This window comes from Trifolium pratense, linkage group LG4, assembly GCF_020283565.1.
Source record: "Trifolium pratense cultivar HEN17-A07 linkage group LG4, ARS_RC_1.1, whole genome shotgun sequence".
Lineage (NCBI taxonomy): Eukaryota > Viridiplantae > Streptophyta > Magnoliopsida > Fabales > Fabaceae > Trifolium > Trifolium pratense.
Window position 1 is genome coordinate 24,317,238 of NC_060062.1, and position 21,804 is coordinate 24,339,041.

The window sequence follows — 21,804 nt, forward strand, 5'->3', positions numbered from 1 at the left end:
AGTATATTATTGCCGGCCAATTCTAAGATTCACAAGTGATGCATATGGTGCATGATGCACAAGTTAATGATATTATTATAACGAATACGAATTTTGCAAAATCGATCGTTAGGTTGATAGTTTATATCATATATGTCATCCATGTCAAATTTTAAAAAAAATTAAAATCATATGATATATCATTGAAAACTCATAAACCGTTAATTTTGACGGGTTTCAATGACATATCATATGATTTTTAATTTTTTTAAAATTTGACATGGATGACCTATATGATACAAACTTTTAATCAAACGCTGGATTTTGTAAAATTCGTATTTATTATAACGATATTATTAACTTGTGCATCATGAAAGACATTATGCACTTGTTCATATTATGATGCACTTAATTGTTCATATTAGCCAAAACCTATTAATACATATACAAGATACTCCCTCCATCCCAAAATTTTAGTTATTTTAGAGTTTTGAACGTGGATTAAGAAATAATAAATATTGATAAATTAAGTTTATTTTTACCCTTAATTTATTAAAAAAGAGAAAAATCATTTAAAGAATGTTTTAGTTTTTATAAGGATATAAATGATAAATTATCATTAATTGTGTCTTGATTTCTTAAAAGGACAAAAGTTTTGGGACAAAACTAAAAAAATAAAGGACCAAAAATTGAAGACATAGAGAGAATTAAATTGCGAATAGTACGTACAATATTATTTTAAAATAATCATTTAGTATAAATCGTATCAAATTCTATCAAATATTGATAAAAAATGTTGATGTACTTAGTACAAAAATTAAAAATAATATCACTATAAAAGTTAAAGTATGTCGTTATATATATATATATATATATATATATATATATATATATATATATATATATTTTACTTTTACCACCAGTTTTATCCGGTTCAAGAGTCAGTTCTAGCATTAAGTAGTTTCAGCCCTCTCCTGATCGCGGTTGTAGGGATCGAGCCATGTCCTCCGTACCTAACTTAGCATCAATCATCACTAAATTAACTAACGATTTGAAGTATGTCGGTGCTTTAAATAATATAATTTATAAACAAATCAATTATCATAATAAGGAACAACAAAAAAATAATTTGCAAGAAGGGGAGTATAAAACAAGAATTCTAATGGCCTCTATCAAACCGACACTGAATAGATCGATGTAGATATTGTTTGATTGATTAAAATTATTTATGTTGATATGGATCATGATGAACTCATTAAACGTGATCTAATTTTTCTTAGGCAAAGACTGATGTAGATATAGTTTGCTAAAGTCATATGCATGTGGAACTAATGAGGGGCCACCAGGTCACTACAAAACAATGTCGATTTTGTTCATCAATTGAAAAATCGATTTCACTTATTGCCTCAAGAATTATAGTCAAAGTGTTCGTCTGAAATGAATTAATTTGGGACCTAATGACCTGTCTAGTTTTTTGAATTCATCTCACTTTGATAAAATCTGTAGCTGTCAAAAGAGACGGACCTCATTTGCCTGCCCATTTGTTAGAGGTTGGACGGTAAAAGAAATGAGTGCTTTTCGTTTTTTAAATTTATCAAAATTATTATATTTATATATCATTTAAAAAATGGTTAAATATATTTTTAGTCCCTATATTTTGGTGGACTTATAAAAATAATCTCTATATTTTTTTAATTATATTTTTAGTCCCACGTTTTTGTCGTTTTAAGTCCATATTGTGAAATTTTGATTGACTGGACAGACAAAAAATGTCACATATATAGATGTTACACAGATTCATTTAATAACGTCGACGCGCAATAGGGACCAAAATTTCATTGTCCAGTCAACCAAAATTTCATATTAGGAACCAATGTCTGAAATGGAAAAAACGTGAGGGACTAAAAATATAATATATAAAATATAGGAACTATATTTAACCCTTAAAAAAACTTTTAATAGTGTAAATTTTCTAATTTTGTTTTTTTAATAGACAATGTAAAGGGACGACGGACAGCTATAGAAAAACAAGCTCAATAAAAATTGAACATTGATCAAAATAGAAAGTATATATAGTTTTATAAATAACATACAATTTTATTAAAAATATTTAGTGCTCAACAACTCTTTAAACAAGAGTAAATTGGATATAAAATGAAAGAAGAAAGATTTGTGAGAATCCTATGAAGACATCTTTCATGCTCACTGCATTATCCTTACTAGTTGCAATCATATTTTGAAGGAATCTTCTAAGACTCTTTGGTAAAAAGTAGCATATAAATAAATATAAGTCGGATAATAAATTAATAATAGATGATAACTAGCATCCGATAGTATTTCTTCGGTTCTGAAATATTGGTTCTTTTATCCTTTTATTTTTGTCCCAAAATTTTATTTCTTTTAAGAAATTAATGTATAATTAATAATATTTTACTTTTTTTTAAGGAAATAATATTTTACCATTTTTTTTTAGTATTCAATATTTTACCATTTGTATCTTTATAAAAATGTACCTTTATAACAATAAAAACATCCATTAAATGAATTTTTCTCTTTTTCAAAAAAGTAGGAATAAAAATAACTTAACTTATTAATATTTATTATTCGTTTAATTTATATTCTCTCCGTTTTTTTTACTTGTCGTTTTAGAAAAAAATAATAAATTAAGAAAGTGTATTTTTGCACCTTATCTTCCTATTATACCCTTATTTTAATTCACCAATAATTTTTTTTGCATACACTTTCTCTTTTCAATAAATTTAATATGTTACGTACCAGAAAACAATCTTAAAAAAAACTTTAATTAACATTTTATTTTATTTTTTTGGTACAAATTAACATTTTATCTTTACCATACTAGCTAGTATGAGAAGTGATTATGGTGCATAAGCTTTTTCCTTATGCATCATGCATAAATAATGAAAATTGGTTAATGCGCCCCAAGATTGCTTAGTGCGCCCCCCATATGCTTAGCTCGCCCATCAGATTTTCTCGCGCGCCCCCTGTTTTTTTTCATCCCCCATTTTTTTCCTAGCACCCCCCCATATTTTCTCGCGCCCCCCCACCCCCCAGTTTTCTCCCCTCCTCGAGATTTCTAGCGCGCCCCCAGTTTTCTTTTTTTCCTCCCCATATTTCTAGCGCGCCCCATTTCCAAAGATTTTGGCATGATTTTAGTTTAAAACTAACTACTAAAACATTTAACCATACATAATACTCTGAAAATTATCCCTAATCAATAAACTAAAATTCAATTAATCAAATTTTTTAGAAAAAAAAATTGGGGGGTGCACTAGAAATCTAGGGGGCACACAAAACAATCTGGGGGCGCGCTAAACAATCTGGTGTATTTATGCATGGTGCATAAGGAAGTGCACCATAACTTTACCCGCTAGTATGTTATAAGTTATTTATTGTTACTACGCATCATGTTAATATATGCCTTAAGGGCACATGTTAAAGATATAAAAAAAATATAGTAATTATTTATTAACATTTTATCTTGCTTGTCTTAATAACTATTTAAGCTTATAACATGTACCCCGTATGTTTCTTAAGGAATTTGTGGAGATAAAAATCATCACAATGTTTCACCGAAAAAATGATGAATATCTATTCACCGTATATACACTACAAGAAAAACTGGATTTATTGGCAGAAATTATCCCTCACTAAGTGCCATTTTCCGCCAGTAAGTGTTAATTTAGTGGCAGAACAGGTCTGCCACTAAAACGCTCGCCAGTAAATTTTGTGGCAGAAATATCTGCCAGTAAATCCGTTAGAATGTGTGTGTCAGGAAGGCTGCAGATTGCTGGATGTAGTGGCGGAAATATCCGCCAGTATGTGGGTGTCAGTAAAACAGATTTAGTGGCGAACGATTCTGCCACAAAGTCAGTCAATGGATTTTTAATATTTTGTGGCGAAATAATCCGCCAGTTAATCGGTCACAGTTTATAAAAGAAAAAACAAATAAAATTAATGTTGTGGCTGAATATTCCGCCACTAAATGAGCAGTTTTAAAAAATATATTAATTACGTTTTACTTCATTATAATAATTATATTTCTATATCCCACATTTTATATATATATTAATTAAAAACAAAAATTTAAATTCAACATAAAAATAATTAAAAATATTACATATTTAAATAAATATCATACCACATAAAATATAATTTTGTTTTTTGATAAATACATAAAAATATAAAACTAATATCTAATAGAATAAGAACCAAATTTTGTTCCACCAACACGGCAACAAAATAGGAACTAAAATACCAGCAACAACAAAAAAGTAGTGCACACAACAAGCATATAAGAAAAGCCTCAACACCAAAAAAATATAGCAGCAACCTCGTTGTGATAATCTCCTTTGGACAATTAATTCAATATCATCCCTTGCTTCAGCTCGGAGCCGCGACCTCATTGTGTCCATATGAGATTGGAGTTGAGATGCAACTTCGGCTTGAACCCGAGCATCATTGTCAGCTTTGAGTCGACGTTCCATCTCTTCAAAATCAACAGCTGCATTAGATCGAGCGAAAGAACTACTCGAGCTAAAAGTGGAGCTAGGATCAAGTCTATATCCCATCGGGGTCCTTATGACCAATGAAGATGCATTGCCTTGCCCCCTAAGATGATTTCTTTGCACCCCGCCAGCAACCTCGACAAATTGATCCAGCATTATTGTATCTCTAACCTCCTCAGGAGTCCGCTCACTAGGTGGAAGAGCATTTTGTTGAGCATTAAAAGCTTCCTCGAATTCATCCATCTCCCTCTACAAAAAGAAAAGGTGGGGAAACATAAAATAGCAGCAGGCCAAAACAGAAGCAGAAAAAAAAAAGATATGCAATTATAGCAGCAGGCCAAAACAGAAGAGGGAAAAAAAAAGAGAAAGATATACAAGCCTGCAGACCTTGCTAATACTAATAGTTATACTCCTTTCCAGAATAGTTGGCCTGCTCTTAAGTATCTCAGCCACCAAATTACACTCTAAATTAATGTATTTTGCTTTTATTTGTGTAAATGGTATCTCTGCTGTAAGGTTCAGACAACAGCTCTATAAATACAGTTCAGTGTACACAACTTTCAATCAATGAAACATTTTTCAGATTCAGCTATGTTCGTTCTATTTCTCTTTCAAATAGACTCTTAACAATAGAAAAGATCATAATATTGGTGTTATGTTATTTCAACTTTTACATTACTAATTAGAGATTGAATTCAGAAAATGATAAGAAAAAATCACTTTTAAAATGACCCAAATAAGCAGGAAAAAAAAAAGAAAGATATACAAGCCTGCAGACCTTGCTAATACTAATATTCAAATCACAGCAGTCAGCACTGCAAACCTTGCTAATAACATGAATTTTCACTTAATATAGAAAGATGCTAGAGCTCACAAATAGTTATACTCCTTTCCAGAATTAGTTGGCCTGCTCTTAAGTATCTCAGCCACCAAATTACACTCTAAATTAATGTATTTTGCTTTTATTTGTGTAAATGGTATCTCTGCTGTAAGGTTCAGACAACAGCTCTATAAATACAGTTCAGTGTACACAACTTTCAATCAATGAAACATTTTTCAGATTCAGCTATGTTCGTTCTATTTCTCTTTCAAATAGACTCTTAACAGTAGAAAAGATCATAATATTGGTGTTATGTTATTTCAACTTTTACATCACTAATTAGAGATTGAATTCAGAAAATGATAAGAAAAAATCACTTTTAAAATGACCCAAATACAGTTCGGTCAAAATAGGTTTTTTAATTCTGCAAGTTAAGTTTAGAGAACGAGATAAAACTCAAAAAAACCCTGCGTGATACTGCATAGTGAGATTCAACAACATTATCTATTACAGTCTCGTGTATTGACTAAATGATTTAGCACAAGGCTTATTTATGTTTAGATGTTGAATAGACAACACAAAAGCATACAATCAGGTTTTATGTGACAAACAGTAGGAGGAAACACATACTGACTACTAAGGCAATAATATTTGCAAGTCCAACCTAATAGTACTTAATAATATTTTATGGAACCATACCTAGACCAACATTAATCAAGAAATATCGGCGAATTAAACATTCTCCTTTTTTCTATTTAATATAGTAAACAAAGAAACTTACACATACCTGTACTCGTGCCGCTTCTACTGTATCCCATGACCCGTCAGGTTTTTTATGGAAGTACTCGTCCACGTCTAGGTGGGTCTGATCTATGCCCACCTAAATCTCCACCACCACCAGGCGGAGGTAAGGGTGGCTCTCCTGATCCAGCTAAAGACGTCATGCGTACCTACACAACATACAGCAGCTCAATAATTATTGTTTGCATGCTTTTTATATAACTAATTATTGTGGATTTAGAACCATAAAAAAAGGATAACAACAAAGATAACAACATAGGTGCTACGAACAGAGAAAAAAAACATAAAATCAGTGGCAAATACAAGTACAATAGAACAATTTTATACAACAGCATCAACGTTAAGAGGACATTTGTAACATAAATTTAACATTCATTTTCATATATTTATCTATTTTATTTTTAGAGCATTCATTCATTTGGGAAATAGAAAGAAAAAAAACAGTCAAACAGATCAGAAAAAATAAAAATAAAAACGAGACACAGAGAGAGAGAAATCAACTGGTGAGAAAGCAACTGGTTAGAGTATTTTTACAACATTCATTCATTCAGGAAATTAAAAAAAAAACACTTATTTATGCGTGAAATCAAACAGATAAGAAACAATAAAAAAAAAAAAAAAAAACGAGACAAAGAGAGAGAGAGAGAGAGAGAGAGAGCAACCGACTTAGAGAGAGAGGGGGAGAGGTCCGGCGGTGGTTCTAGCTATGGTGGAGGTGTTAGTGTTGATTTGATGGAATGAGTTCTGTTTGTTTTGGATGAAAAAATGGGTTCTATTTGTGAAAGAGATGGTGATGAAGGTGGAGGTAGTTTTTTTATGGTGGTTAAAGAGACGGTGGAGGAGGTAATCGCAGCAGCAGACGGTGGCGGAGGTAATCGCAGCAGCAGACGGTGGCGGAGGTAATCGCAGCAGCAGCAGCAGCAGCAGCAGCAGCTACTAGTTCCTTCCTTTTCTGGCGCCTCCTTTTCTTTCTCTACTTTGTCTGTTAAGTGTTAACCTTTTGCCTCCCCTTTACTTTTTGATTTGGATAGATTAGGGTTTGGTTTATGTTTTAATTAAAAATAAAACAATAAAATCTAAAAAAAAGGGTGGGTGGGGAACCGAACGGTGCAGCAAATTTTTTTTTTATTATTATTATTATATATTTTTTGTTTGTTATATAAGTAGTAGTAATAATAATAATAATAATAATAATGACCCTTACTAAAATCTATACTAATAGTAATAACTAGTATAACTTACCCGGGCGATACGAAAAATATGGATTATTAAAATTTTAATATTGTGATTTTTTTAATTATTTGTAAAATTAATTTTATATTTAATGTAATAGTTTATTTAAAGGGGCTGCTAATTTAGACCCAGTTGGGTCTAAATTAGCAAAGTGCACCTTTTCAGTTGGACCAAAATACTCATGCTTTTTAATTAATTAACCAAATTACCATCAACGGACGCGGATCCAGTGTTGCGCGCGTACCGCAGGACCATGGTTACAGGCCGTTAATTTCCATCAGACAACCAAGATCTAATCTCATCAAGACTGTCTGATCAATCAGACAGCCCAGATCATCCGAATCCATCATATTCCAGCGCGTGCACCACACTGGATTACACCTTGGAGAGAGAAGAATCTACTTTTTAAAAGCAGGACACGTGTCGCTGTCTGATTGGCTGGGCGTGATTTTTTTTCATTTAATACTTTAAACTCAATTATTTCGTTGTAAATTAATTTTTTATTTTTTTTATACCAAAATTCATAATTTTTTTTTCTCTACAAATAGAGACTTGGTTCGTTTGATTTGGACACAGAAAAAAAAACCCAATTTTTTACTACCTTAATCTCATTTTTCACTACCTTACATCAACTCACTGAAACCATTCTACCAGGAAAATGGTTTCAGACTACAAATCTCTGAAACCATTCTACCAGCTAAATGGTTTCAGAAGCAAATAACTAAGAATCAACTTACTGAAACCATTCTACCAGCAAAATGGTTTCAGAAGCAAACACAATTAATAAATTACTCACTGAAACCATTCTACCATTAAAATAGTTTCAGAGTACAACTATGTGCAACCATTCTACAAGCTAAATGGTTTCAGAAGCAAATAACTAATAATCAACTTACTGAAACCATTCTACCAGCAAAATGGTTTCAGATTACAACTCTCTGAAACCATTGTACCAGATAAATGGTTTCAGAAGCAAACACAATTAATAAATTACTCATTGAAACCATTCTACCAGTAAAATGGTTTCATAATACAACTATGTGCAACCATTCTACCATTAAAATGGTTTCAGAAGCAAACATTAGTTTTTAATTACCGTTTTATCTCATTTAATTAACTAAAAATAGTTTCAGGTATCCAAAAATTTCATAAAATATACCAAAAGTTCCAGAATATTATCTACTATTTTCCTGGTATAATGGTTTCAGTGAGTTGGTTGAGTGGTGCGTGTTAAATTACAACACACAAGTAACGTATTTAGTAGACAAAAAATGAGATTACGGTAGTGAAAAATTGCATTTTTTTTCGGTGTCCAAATCAAACGAACCAAGTCTCTATTTGTAGAAAAAAAAAATTATGAATTTTGGTATAAAAAAAAATTAAAAAATTAATTTACAGCGAAATAATTGAGTTCAAACTATTAAATGAACAAAAATCACGTCCAGCCAACCATTGTGTGACACGTGTCCTACTTTTAAAAAGCAAATTTTTCTCTCTCCAGGGTGTAATCCAGTGTGTCGCACGCGCTGGAATCTGATGGATCAGGATGATCTGGGCTGTCTGATTGATCAGACAGTCTTGATAAGATCAGATCTTGGCTGTCTGATGGAAATCAACAGTCTGTAACCATGGTCCTTCGGTACGCGCGCGACACTGGATCTGCGTCTATTAATGGGTATTTTGGTTAATTAATTAAAAAGAATGGGTATTTTGGTCCAATTGAAAAGGTGCACCTTGCTAACTTAGACCTAACTAGGGTCTAAGTTAGAAAACCCCTTATTTAAATATGATAAAAGATACAAATAAATAAGAAATAACCAACAATAGCAATAGATTTTTTATTTAAAAAAAAAAACCCAACAATAGCAATAGATAGAAAAAAAAAAGTAGTGATTCTGTAAAAAAAAAAAAAGTAGTGAAGGTGAGTTGGTCAATAATTCAAAAGTTTTCATATGTAAAAAAACATTGTAAAAGATAAATAGTACATTCAAAAAATATTAAAAATTACATTGAAAATGGGACTAAGCAAATAAAATTGACTTTTAGTTGAGTAAAAAATACATTAAAAATTAACATTAATTAATTGTTATCCCAATCTGATAGATCTTCATCGTCCTCTTGACCATCTTCCAAAGGTATTTCATCGTCTTCATCAACATCACCTTCGGGAGGTACCTCTTCTGCTTCGTCTCCATCGACACAAAGGCGAGTTAAAGGTTCAACTGTAACATAGTGGCGGAAATATTTGCCACAAAGTAATAGCCGTTTGATTTCGAGTTAGTGGCGGAAAATTCTGCCACAATGTCTGTCCTAAGATTTCGCCCTTAAATTTAGTGGCGGAAATATCTGCCACAAAGTAATAGCCGTTTGATTTCGACTTAGTGGCGGAAAATTCTGCCACAATGTCTGTCTTAAGATTTCGCCCTTAAATTTAGTGGCGGAATATTATGCCACTAAGTTTTATTTTCATTTTTTTAAAATTTTGTTAAATGTTCTGGCGGAATTTATGTTTTAGTGGTGGAATGTTCTGCCACTAACTTATTGAGGGAAATATTCCGCCACTAACTGATTTTAAATTTTGTTTGTAAATCAAGGTTTTCTTGTAGTGATATAGCCATATAGTTAGAGTGCATAGGAATAATTTAAAAATGAAACTGATCAATTTAATAAAATATAAAGGATTTTTAATGCATTAACTATGGAACATATGCATGATGTAAATGGATGGATTTTTTTCTTTCAACCGATGGAATATATGGTGAATAAGTAGTAAAGTGTGACTCTTTAGTATAAGTTCTCATGTTTTAATGTGGACAATATGAAAAGTCGCCACAAACTTGATGACAATTTTAGCAAGTGTATTAATTTATCGTTAAGTAATAAAATTTATAAAGTTCGTATTTGCAGGGATTGTTTCAATCTTGACAAAACAATTGTATCGTATTTAAGACATAAATAAAAGGGATATGCTTGGCATATATTTGGTTATGAGACAATAAACTAAAGAGATGATTTTTTATAAAGATTAACGGATGATTAGAATGTTCGATTCACTATTTGGTAAATGCGGCTCTATGCTACCTTTTTACTCTTATTGTCACGATGAATTAACTAAATAGTTCACACTATTAATGACTAAGAACCCTTTCCATAAAAATAATTCCCTAATGTCTTAGGTCAATTCAAATTCATAGAAAGATTTATGCTCGTTAATTCTCCTTATCATAGTTCAATAATCCGATATTTTTAAAACGACTATTGACCAAACAAATATTTCAGATTCAGGTTTCAAAAGTTATGGTTAGTAATCATTCAATTTCTAAATTCAATTTATACATTCGTCAGTTCATAAAAAGTATTAAGTGCGAAAATAACTAAATAACAATAATATTAAAAAGGTCCCAAAATCCTTAACAATTTACATAGTTCAAATTAATTCAAAGAAGATCATCTACTATTCTAATCTTATGAAATTTAGCTGCTGATAATTAAATTAGTAAGCAACATAGTAAAGTGAAGAAACAAGACCAAGAAGCTATTGCTGCTTGTTGATACCGTCGTGTTCCTTCGGTGATGCGGATTTTGTTCCTTCGGTGATGATCTTTTCTTTTATATTGAAACCAATCAACCTAATTCCTTGCTTAATGTATCCACGTAGGCCAGCGAGTATATATCCAATATCTCCCTTTTGTTTCACATAAGCCCATCACTTTACACTATAATATGCAATAATATATAAATATATAATATAAAATAAAATCTTCATAAAATCTAGAGTTGTGGCAATAATATATAAATTTGCACTATGCCAAGGAATGTTGTGGCCCTTGTGGGATGACTGAAGCGCAAGGGAACCAATTTTAGAGTCAGTCTCAATCCAAAGATAACTCCAATGTTTTGCATGAGCATATTCTATAGCCAAAATCACTCCCGTGAAGAGAGCATTAGCCAAACAAAGATTTTAGCAAAGCAACCTAGATTTTCACCCTTGTGATTCCTAAGGGTCTGTTTGGTAAAAATAAGCTATAAGCTAGCTGATAGCTGATAAGCTAGCTGATAGCTGAAAAGCTAGCTTATAGCTGATAGCTGAAAAACTAGCTTATTGAAATTAAAGTGTTTGGTAAAATTAGCTTTTAAAGTGGTTATTAAATATAAAATTACATAATTGATAGTGGGTAGTTTATTTTTCAGAGTGGGTAGTTATTAAATTAAAGGGTAAAAATGAAATAAAGTGTAAAAAGCTATAAGCTATAAGCTCAAATGCTACTTGAAATAGCATCTGAAAAAAAGCTATAAGCTAGTACAAAAAGCTTGTTACCAAACACCTCTAATTTTTTGAAACAAGCTTATAAGCTCATATAATAAGCTATAAGCTAGCTTATTTGTGTTACCAAACACACCCTAAATATTCCAGAACTAGGATTATCCATGGATGTGCATCTGTGTTATATATACATTTCTCCTCTAATTAAATTTTATGGAAAATGTAAAGTGAAGTTATTGAGCAATTAAGGATAAATTTTGTACTTAAACTAAGGATGTGAATCGGTTAATGAATATATTTATTAATAAACATAGATAATTACATATGGATAAAAGATAAACGGATAACAAACTATGCCGCTAAATATTTCTGAATAGCAAAAGCAACAAAGGGATATTTTCGTTAAATAAATGAAAATAAGACAGAAATGTCGTGATATTTTTCATAAATTTTATTTGATATCATTGGTAACGTTGTGACGATCATAGCCACAAAATTTGTATCTATAGAAGAAGACAGAAACATTAAATGCATAAATTTTGTTAAATTTGAAGGAAAATAAAAACTCACATAAGTGGATAACTTTCATTATCGTCGCAGCTGGCAATTTCAACATAAGTACTGTACTTCAAAGTTTTATTTTTCTTGCAGAAATTAGTGCCAAAGCATCGCATAAATAAGATACATACTACTTATGTAACATGTTAGCATCCCATACTAATATATATTCGTTAAATAAATGAAAATAAGACATAGAATATTTTCATTAGAGTCCACAAATTCTAGCTCAACCGGCAGAAATGTCGAAATTGCTAGTGTCGGACATCAGGACCGAAGTTCTAACCCCGATCATTCCATTTTGTGTATGTGAGTTTTTAATAATTTTATCATATCGTCTATCAACAAAAAAAATACTCCCATAAGATTAGGTGACTAAAGTCAAAATTCAAACTACATTGAACGTCTAATATAGACTCAATCTAATGACGGACTCTAATAAATAGTTTTAATAAATTATAATAAAAAATATTTTTAATCACTATTTTTAATTATTATAAAATTCAAAATTTACTAAAAATAATAAAGATTCACAACTCTCATACATTTCTAGAGGTCCATATGTATTAGACACATCTGAAATCGAAATGTTCCACACAGATAAAAAAACCGATCAATAAGAGGCATGTGGGCGTGGGGATGACGGAGATGCATCGGTTTGTGCTTGGCCTGTTGGTGGTGCAATTCCTTGTAGCTCTTCTCGGTTGAGCCTGTTTCCTTTCTCTTCTTACTCCGATTGCTTGCGGATTTTGTCAAGTCCTATATATGGTGTTTGTGTTTCTATAGTTTTCTTCCTCTATGTTGCTTCTAGCTAGTATTAATTATAATTCTTTCTAATTTTTTCAGCTTAATTTGTTTTGGATTTCGAGTACTCATATGTACATTACTGTACTCTTTTAATTTGAGTTTCTAATATATCTTTCCATTAAAAAAATGAAACTATTATCCAATTTTTGTTTAACTTTTCAGTACTTGATCTACCACGTACTCTTTCAAATGTTTAGAGTCCACACCAAACATTTAATTACCAATAAAAATATTATGATTGTGTGAATTATTTGGAATATATCTCCATGAAATGAAATAATACTAGCTAGTAGTGTCAAAGTACTAGAAGGATACTTTCAGTATTGTCACTTTCAGCCAATAGCAAGTTGACATAATAGCATAGACAATAGCAGCCGCTAGATATGCTTCGTTGTTACTGCTCAAAATGAATCAATCATAATGAATCCGGTTTACAATATGGATCGGATACAACAATTGTTTAATAAATATAAAAAGTATTGTTATTTATGTTTTTAAATATAAAATTGAATAAATGCACAATAGTTACTTTCCCAACCACCAAGTACATCTCTCTCCTTCCCTCCATTATATATAGACCACACTTTCTCACTAGTTTTCTCATCCTTTACTACCACATTTTAAGTTTAATATTGATATTGAACAAAGAATGGATTCCAAAAAGACAATGCTCATCCTTGGCCTCTTGGCTATGGTGCTTCTTATCTCCTCAGAGGTGTCAGCAAGGGACTTAACCAACAAGGGTAATTGTTTTCTACTTAATTTAATGTATCATTTTAACTAATAAAAGCCTTTGAATGTTAATCTTAATGCACCTTAATATTACTTATCAAATGATTTTCTAGTTGCTTCATAATTTAAATAATAATCTATAACATATAAATTATATATTCTACAGTTAGTTTTATAAAATATTTATCTAACGAAAAGTTATTAAACAATGTAATATTATTTAAATATTATACCAATGTAATTTAACTTTTCATTTATATATATAACATAATGACTTAATGATTCATATAAAATATGTTTGCAGAAGCTGTTGAAGAGACTAATGATGTTAATGATGCCAAATTTGGTGGTCATGGTGGTCATGGTGGGAGTGGTGGTCATGGTGGTCATGGTGGTCATGGTGGTCATGGTGGTCATGGAGGTGGTGGCCATGGTGGTCATGGAGGTGGTAAGTGATATCATTAAGATGCACTTTCTTAATTACTAGATTAAAAAAATATCATGAAGATATAATATGAAGATATAATGTTGTGTTTGTTAAGAAAGATATAGATAGACAGCAATATATATATATATATATATATATATATATATATATATATATATATATATATATATCTTGTTTGTAGTATATTCTATCATAAATATAAATAAAAGTCAAAAATATTTTTGGTTGAAATAAACCAAATGCATTTAGATGTTAACTTATATTTAAAATTGAAAGTATTGTATATCTTGCCACTATAGTAAAAAGTGGCAATGTGTTATGTTAAAAATTATATTAAACATCACCAAGTTTTTAATTTCTCTCCTTTTAAATTTCTTAAAATGTAAAATAAATTAACTACTCTTGATTCAGTAAATTAAAACAAAAATGATTTTTTTTTTCTCGTTTAAATTTTGTTATAGTTATGGGTGTGATTTTTATAAATTTTTTTATTATGAGATAAAAGCAACTCCCATAAATCAACTATATATATATATATATATATATATATATATATATATATATATATATATAGATGTGACTGTTCAAGTAAATTAACTGATATTTTTATGATTCATATATAATATGTTTGCAGAAGAAGCTGTTGAAGAGACTAATGATGTTAACGATGCCAAATATGGAGGTTACCATGGTGGGAGTGGTTACCACAATGGAGGTGGTAGTTACCACAACGGTGGAGGCAGCGGTTACCATAATGGAGGAGGTTACCACAACGGTGGAGGTTACCATAACGGTGGTGGCCATGGTGGTCATGGAGGTGGTGGCCATGGTGGTCATGGAGGTGGTGGCCATGGTGGCCATGGTGAAGATGTTCAAAACTGATATCATCAAGATGCACTTTCTTAATTACTACATTAAAATAAATATCATGATGATATAATGTTGTGTTTGTTAAGAAAGGTATAGATAGACAATGATATATCTTGTTGTGTACTATATATTCGGTCTTAAATATAAACAAAAGTCAAAATATTTTTGGTTGAAATATGAACCAAATGCATTTAGATTTTTACTTATATTTAAAACGAATGTATTGTCTATCTTGCCACGTTAGTATAAGTTTCATAAGTGGAAATCATGTATATATATATATGCATCACACTATATATTTGTGGTGATGAGCTTTTAAAAAAGTTGGAATGTGTTACGCTGAAAATTATATTAAATATCACTAGGTTTTTAATTTCTTTCCAGTCTTGGAAAAACCAAGAGTTGTTTTTTCTTTTGCAACAGTTTTATTACCTATTAATGGCAACGACGTCATCTGTCAAATCGTAGTTTTAAGTGTATCTTTCAGAAACAGTTTTCAAATTTCATAATAACAATATTATTTATATAACAATATTAGCAACCATATATTATAGATAAAAGAAAGAAAAATAAATTTAATATATTTTTTTTTTATATAAATAGTACTCTAAAAAATATTTTTTTTTAAAAAATGGTTATAATAAACAACTCTTTAAATTTATTCTTTATTAAATGCACAATTCCATTTGTACCATTATTAAATAAAATCAAATAATTCACTCCAATGCTAATATATTAATTAGACACATCTATTTTTCATGTTAGTCAAGGTTAGTTTTAGAATAAAACATAAAATTTTAGAATTATTAATAAGAAAATTAGCTTCTTTATATTCCGTGTGATTTTTTCAAATTATTCGTTATAAAAAGAATTGAAAGGAATATGCATTTTGATGTGTGTACGTGCACCCAAATCTTTTTAATTTAGTGTTGTGACCAAACAAGTCTTTGCTCTCATTATGTTGACTTAAATTTGTAGAGTCATTTCAATTATTAATTATCATATTTTTCTATCATATATCTGCAAATATCTCTCAAACTCTTAAAATTTAAGTTGGACCTAACGATTAATTCTATAAAACTGATTTGTAAAGTAATATTTGTAACTATTTATAAATTTATTTAGATTATATATCTCATATTTGATGTGGAACTTAATAAACGAGTATTTTCTATTCTTTAATATGATTCTCGTCACGTTGATGTTAAACGAAATATTAAACGTAATTTTCCCACAACATATGCATGTGTATGTTTTTTTTTATTGGCAATTACTCCCTCCGTCCCAAATTATAAGGGAAAATAAAAAAATCACATTTATTAAGAAAAAGTAAAACATGAGAATTTGAAGTATGATTTTATGGGTTTTCCTTGGAATAAGTTGCATAGGAAGATGTAAAAATAATTTTTATTGGTTGTTGTTTATTGAGAAAATGAGAGAGAGAAGAAATTAAATGCAATTTGCATTTAATTCTATGAAAATAAGGAAAAAACATTCTTAAAAATAATTTTTTCTCTTATAATTTGGGACAAAAAAAATGGCCTTTTTTCCCTTATAATTTGGGACGGAGGGAGTATTAATTATATATAATATGCAAAATGAACAAGAGAAAATTCAAAATACAAAAATGTACTAGAAATACATCCTATCAGCATTTAACAATCTCTAAAAACATACGCACAATCCTATAAAAGGCACCCAAAAACTAAACACTTCTAACCTGCACCACTATAAAAAGATCCAACAACCCATTAGAGAGAGTGAAAATGAGCACCACTAAGAAAGACAGATCACAAGAGACCTACAATTAATCAGACCTCACGAAAATCCAACTAAACACTCCTACCAACTCTACCTATTCCAGAAAAAATGTATGGTTGATTAATATATTAAACGTAATTTTCCCGTAAAAGAAATGTAATTTAATATTTGGGAACTTATGAAACGTGATGTAAAGATGGATAATAGTAATGAGTGTTAAAGATGCATATGCATGCATATGGGTCAAACTTGTACGATTATGTGGCCTTGCCACTTGCTAATAGTATCACCACAAAACAATGTCGATTTTTTTATTTATAAGAAAACAGTGTCGATTTTATTCAGAGAGAAAAAGATCAATTTCATTTACTCATGCCTCAAGAAATTTGTCAAAGTGTAGTGTGAAATGAATTAATTAGGGGGGGCCTAATGACCTGTCCCGTATTTTGAATATTCTTCTCACTATTACTCTCTAGAGTCCTTTTTAAACTGACTAGGGACCAGGGTACTCGATGGTGGATCCAAATTTTTTTGTCGATGGAGGTTGAAAAATAATTTAAACTTAAATACATTTTTACCCTTTCTATTTTGAATAAATTAGAATTTTACCCCCCTATTTTACCAAAACGGTAATTTATCTTTCTATGTAACTCCAAATTTAGTAGAGTTTGATCCTGTGGAAAACTAACTCGATTACGATCACTTTGGTACCAGTTTGGTGAATTATTGATCAAATTGAGTTCTGTGCGAAACTTTGAAGTTGAGGCTCAGAAACAAACTGGTACCTCAATTTTGATTAATAATTCACCAAACTGATACCAAAATTACCGTAATCGACTTAACTTTCCACAGATTCAAACTCCACTAAATTTGAAGTTACAGAGACATATTAATTACCGTTTTAGTGAAATAGGGGGGTAAAATTCCGATTTATTCAAAATAGGGGGCTAAATTTCATTTAAGCCAATAATTTATATGTTTTGATTAAAGAAATATATTATAAAATTTTATAAAATACACATTTACCAAAAATCTTAGGGTATAGGGTCATTTTCTTTATATTGTGAGACTTAACTCACACTTGCCACAACAATCTCCCCTTAAGTGTGAATCCATCCATTCTTTATGCTCCTCATTCATATACTTGTACTTGTATCGCCGTTGTTGTGCTCAACAGAACCACTACAAGAAAACTTAAAATTCTTGACCAATTTTATTGAGAGCTTTGGGCTAAAAGTCCTCAATAATGTATTGATGGCTTATTAGGGGCTTTTAGCCCTCAAAAGCCCTCAATAATGCACAAAACTGACTTTATAAAAAAAAACAAATAAAATAAGCATTATTGAAGGCTAGAGGCCGTCAATAATACACACCGGGAGACGCGAACTTTCGATATAAGAAGTCGGTCGAACCCTTCGTTTTTTAAAATTGATCATATTGATCAGACTTTTTTATGTCATTAATCCATAAAAAAAAATTAATAGTGTAAAGTTTATTGAAAAATATCTTCCAATAATGTAGATTTTTTTTTTTTGGTACATAATAATGTATGTTATTAGGAGATTTTTTATAATATATTAATTTTTTTTCTAATATGTAAGCAATATTCAGTAGGGCAACGAACAATCATCATAAAAAAAATAAACTCAATAAAAATTGGACTTTCCAAGAATTAGATTTTGTAAAGTTGATTTTAATAGAAGTGAGTTAGGATTTAAAATATAAAAATAAACTCAATAAAAATCAGTGGTTTTTGTTTGAAAAAATTACACTCATCATCCTTGACTTCTTAAATACCTAGTAAAAACACTCTCTAATTTTAAAATGAACACTAATCTCCCTTATTTTTTCTTCAAAGTGACAAAGATCTTCCTTCTACCTTAACACTGTCTATCTTCCGCTAAACTCTATACTTTTCTTTAATGGAAAATTAAAATCCAACAAAAGCAACATTCATAAAACCAACAAAAAAGCATGAGCAACAAAAGAAAATACCCAGCTAAATTCATTAAAATATTGGTTTCAAGTGTGAGTTGAGTCCCACATCGGATGAAACAATGAATGTTGAATGGTTTATAAGTGAAAGGACTCATAAACCTAACACCTTAAGGTTTTGGGTTAAAGTGTGGTGTCCAACTCACTTATATAATTGTTCAAGGCCCGATGTGATGACCCCCCGGACCCCCTCAAGACCCAACAGTGGTATCAGAGCCGATGGCTGTTGATCCAGCTCCTTGTGTCGAAAGTCTTCCTGACAGGGTGTTCAGGCGGCGTGTCCTGTTTGATGGCTCACAACGGCGGTACAAGTGGATGAAAAATCTTCCGTTCGAGGGGGAGCATACCCATAAGTAATGGATGGACTCACACTTGAGGGGGAGATGTTGGTATTTCAAGTGTGAGTTGAGTCCCATATCGGATGAAACAATGAATGTTGAATGATTTATAAGTGAAAGGACCTATAAACCTAACACCTTAAGATTTTGGGTTAAAGTGTGGTGTCCAGCTCACTTATATAATTGTTCAAGGCCCAACAAGTGAAAACTAGAAACTAAAATTTAACTTTTGCACTGTTTAAAGAAAATTAACTTGCGCTCACGCCCTTATTATGACAGTACTATTTTTAGTTAGTGTCCAAATTTTGGTTGATATACTAAATTATATTGAATACACTTTAATCAATAATATGCTATATAAACATTTTTTCGTAAAAAATAAGGGAGTCGTCCATTTCTAAATGGAAAAGTAGTTTAACGGTGTTAACTCAAGTGAGGTTTTGACAAAAAAAAAAACTCAAGTGAGGTTTGTGTTTTTAGAAAACTGGAGGGGGTGTGGTTGTCAAAAACACTATACAGACCTACTATTTACACCCATTTCCATAATTTACTAAAATTATATTTTCTTAATGTATAAGACGAAAATTCACAATTTTATTTTCATATATGTCAAAGTGATGAAAAAGAGCAAATATATTTCACGTATCCACCTTATTTATTTACTTCTCTGAAATTAATGGAAGAAAAAATAGATGTTTTCCAAAAATAAAACAATTGATTTCTCTATATTTTTCATATAATTTATCAAACCAAGTCTTAACCAAATCTTTCACCTTGTCCTCCTTGACAAAACAAATTCCCAACAAACAATTATCTTCATCATATCTCTTATTATTTCTATTTTCTTTCCCTTACTCTTGGACAATTAACTTCTCAGCAAACTAATTATATTATTATCCTATTTTCTACTTAAACTTCTTTATCCCATTTTTGTTCCTTGATTTACTAAAATCAAATAAAATCTATTTTAATTTCAATTATTATTTTCTCACCAATTCATCACTTCTAACCTATTTAATTATTTAAATAATACCTAAACACATTATATTCAATTAAATCCGAATAAAATATTGATTTAGAAAAATTGGGGTGTTAATTACAACGCTGCCCTTTGCTAGCTAGTTCTTGGAGCACTCCTTGTTAAAATAGTCAATTCTATTAGTGTTGGTAGGTTGGTTAGAAATTAGTTAGAAGTTAGTTACTCAATTGTTTAGTCAATTGATTCCTATAAATAGAAGCATAATGTACACATTTCACTATCTTTTATCAATTAAATATGAACTCTTATGAACTTTTACCTCATGAGCATAACTATGTTCTCTTTCTATCCTATGTGTATGATCTATGCTTCTTGACACTCCTTAACCTGATTTTCCCCTTTGAATTTTACAGGTAAAGTTTTCAATGGGACAAATTGTAATTTTTTTTTATAAGCAAAAAATGTATTATAATTAAGAAGTACAATGAGTACTCAACCTTTACAATTCAAAGACAACCATTTTAGGGAGATTGTAGTTTGATTAGCTTCCACTTGAGTCTTTGTCTAGTCCCCCAACTTTTATTTCCTTTTTTTCTTCTTCTTTTTATAATATTTTAAGTGATGATTTGCTTTTTAAGATAAATGAAAGGGGTGCCATATATTTGAGATGTCTTTGTTTACCTTATTTGAGTAATTACTTTTGTTAAAATTAAAATAAATAACTTAAAGCCTTGAAATCTTTGACTTCGTCCTTATAGACATACAATAATGTAGTCGGCAACAATGTTAGTAGTACATTTGTTATAGTACCATTTGTGAATGATATTTATACTCCTTGATATCTTTGCTAACGTTTTGATCGATCATAGCCACAAATTCGTATCTATAGAAGAAGTCAGAAGCATTAAATGCATAAATTTTGATAAATTTCAAGGAAATAAAAACTCAAATAAAGTGGTTAAATTTCATTATCGTTGCTGGCAAGGCAATTTCAACATAAGTATTCATCATAAGTATTCAAAGTTTTTTTCTTTCAAAAATTAGAGTACAAAGACGACAGTCGACATACTAAGTACTAATTATATATATTTTTTTTAGAAAGAATACTAAATATTGACACCTTAATTTTACCACATATAATCGGTACCACCCTAATAGATACTAGATAGTGTTAAATAAAAGAGAATTATTTCGTCAAAAAAAATAAAAATAAAAGAGAATTAGAAATAAAATACAACATTAAGAGGTTATGCCAAAATTCAAATTAACTACAATATATAGGATTTTTAACGAGTAAATTATTAAATTGATCTTTTGTCTTTGTAACCCACTCTCAAATAAGTCATTGGATTTTTTAATATCTCAATTTAATTTTTTGTTTCTGTCAAATTTTTATCAATTTTTTTAACATCCGTTTTCAGTTACGGTCAAATATATATTGTCATCATAGTTTTTACCAAAAGAATCCTCAATACTTTCAAATGACTATCAAAATAGTTCATAACTTTACTAATTATTTATCAAATAATAATTGTTTTAAACTGACTATTAACTACGTAACGTAACACTTAAATTATGTGATGTCATTGTCCTTGTGACACCGACACATTAAAAGACGAAGGATCATATTAACTAACGTTTGACTGAAACACAAACTAATTTGAAATATTGAAATAATCGTGCCTTTTTTTTT

The 21,804-nt window shown here is 30.2% G+C and overlaps 2 protein-coding genes across 14 annotated transcripts; one reads left to right on the forward strand and one right to left on the reverse strand.

Moving 5' to 3' along the window:
- Window positions 1-4,103: 4,103 nt before the first annotated feature.
- LOC123881385 lies at window positions 4,104-7,163 on the reverse strand. Of its 7 annotated transcripts, none has more exons than XM_045930059.1 (3): window positions 6,793-7,157; window positions 6,113-6,275; window positions 4,104-4,754 (listed from the first exon to the last, which is right to left on the reverse strand). In XM_045930059.1, exon 3 carries the CDS (start codon window positions 4,746-4,748, stop codon window positions 4,194-4,196), a length of 555 nt encoding a protein of 184 aa, XP_045786015.1. In that variant the 5' UTR covers window positions 4,749-4,754; window positions 6,113-6,275; window positions 6,793-7,157; the 3' UTR covers window positions 4,104-4,193. The 7 variants fall into 7 exon arrangements, 6 of the variants coding, with proteins under 6 accessions (XP_045786015.1, XP_045786016.1, XP_045786017.1 ...); XR_006799455.1 differs by having other exon boundaries at window positions 4,119-4,754; window positions 4,893-6,275; window positions 6,793-7,163; XM_045930060.1 differs by having other exon boundaries at window positions 4,141-4,754; window positions 6,789-7,157.
- A 6,330-nt stretch (window positions 7,164-13,493) lies between these two features.
- On the forward strand, window positions 13,494-15,384 carry LOC123920268 (cold and drought-regulated protein CORA-like). 7 transcript variants are annotated; one of them, XM_045972495.1, is made up of 4 exons: window positions 13,535-13,731; window positions 14,025-14,063; window positions 14,109-14,168; window positions 14,803-15,384. In XM_045972495.1, the coding sequence occupies exons 1-4, from the start codon at window positions 13,638-13,640 to the stop codon at window positions 15,048-15,050; spliced, it is 441 nt and encodes a 146-aa protein (XP_045828451.1). In that variant the 5' UTR covers window positions 13,535-13,637; the 3' UTR covers window positions 15,051-15,384. The 7 variants fall into 7 exon arrangements, with proteins under 7 accessions (XP_045828448.1, XP_045828447.1, XP_045828451.1 ...); XM_045972496.1 differs by having other exon boundaries at window positions 14,109-14,144; XM_045972497.1 differs by having other exon boundaries at window positions 13,536-13,731; window positions 14,109-14,144; window positions 14,806-15,384.
- The last annotated feature ends 6,420 nt before the right edge of the window (window positions 15,385-21,804 follow it).

Coding starts and splice junctions, on each gene's coding strand:
- LOC123920268 (XM_045972491.1), top strand. CDS start 13,638: ATGGATTCCAAAAAGACAATGCTCATCCTTGGCCTCTTGGCTATGGTG. Junction 13,732..14,024: donor AAGGGACTTAACCAACAAGG/GTAATTGTTTTC, acceptor ATATGTTTGCAG/AAGCTGTTGAAGAGACTAAT. Junction 14,169..14,802: donor CCATGGTGGTCATGGAGGTG/GTAAGTGATATC, acceptor ATATGTTTGCAG/AAGAAGCTGTTGAAGAGACT.
- LOC123881385 (XM_045930059.1), bottom strand. CDS start 4,748: ATGGATGAATTCGAGGAAGCTTTTAATGCTCAACAAAATGCTCTTCCA.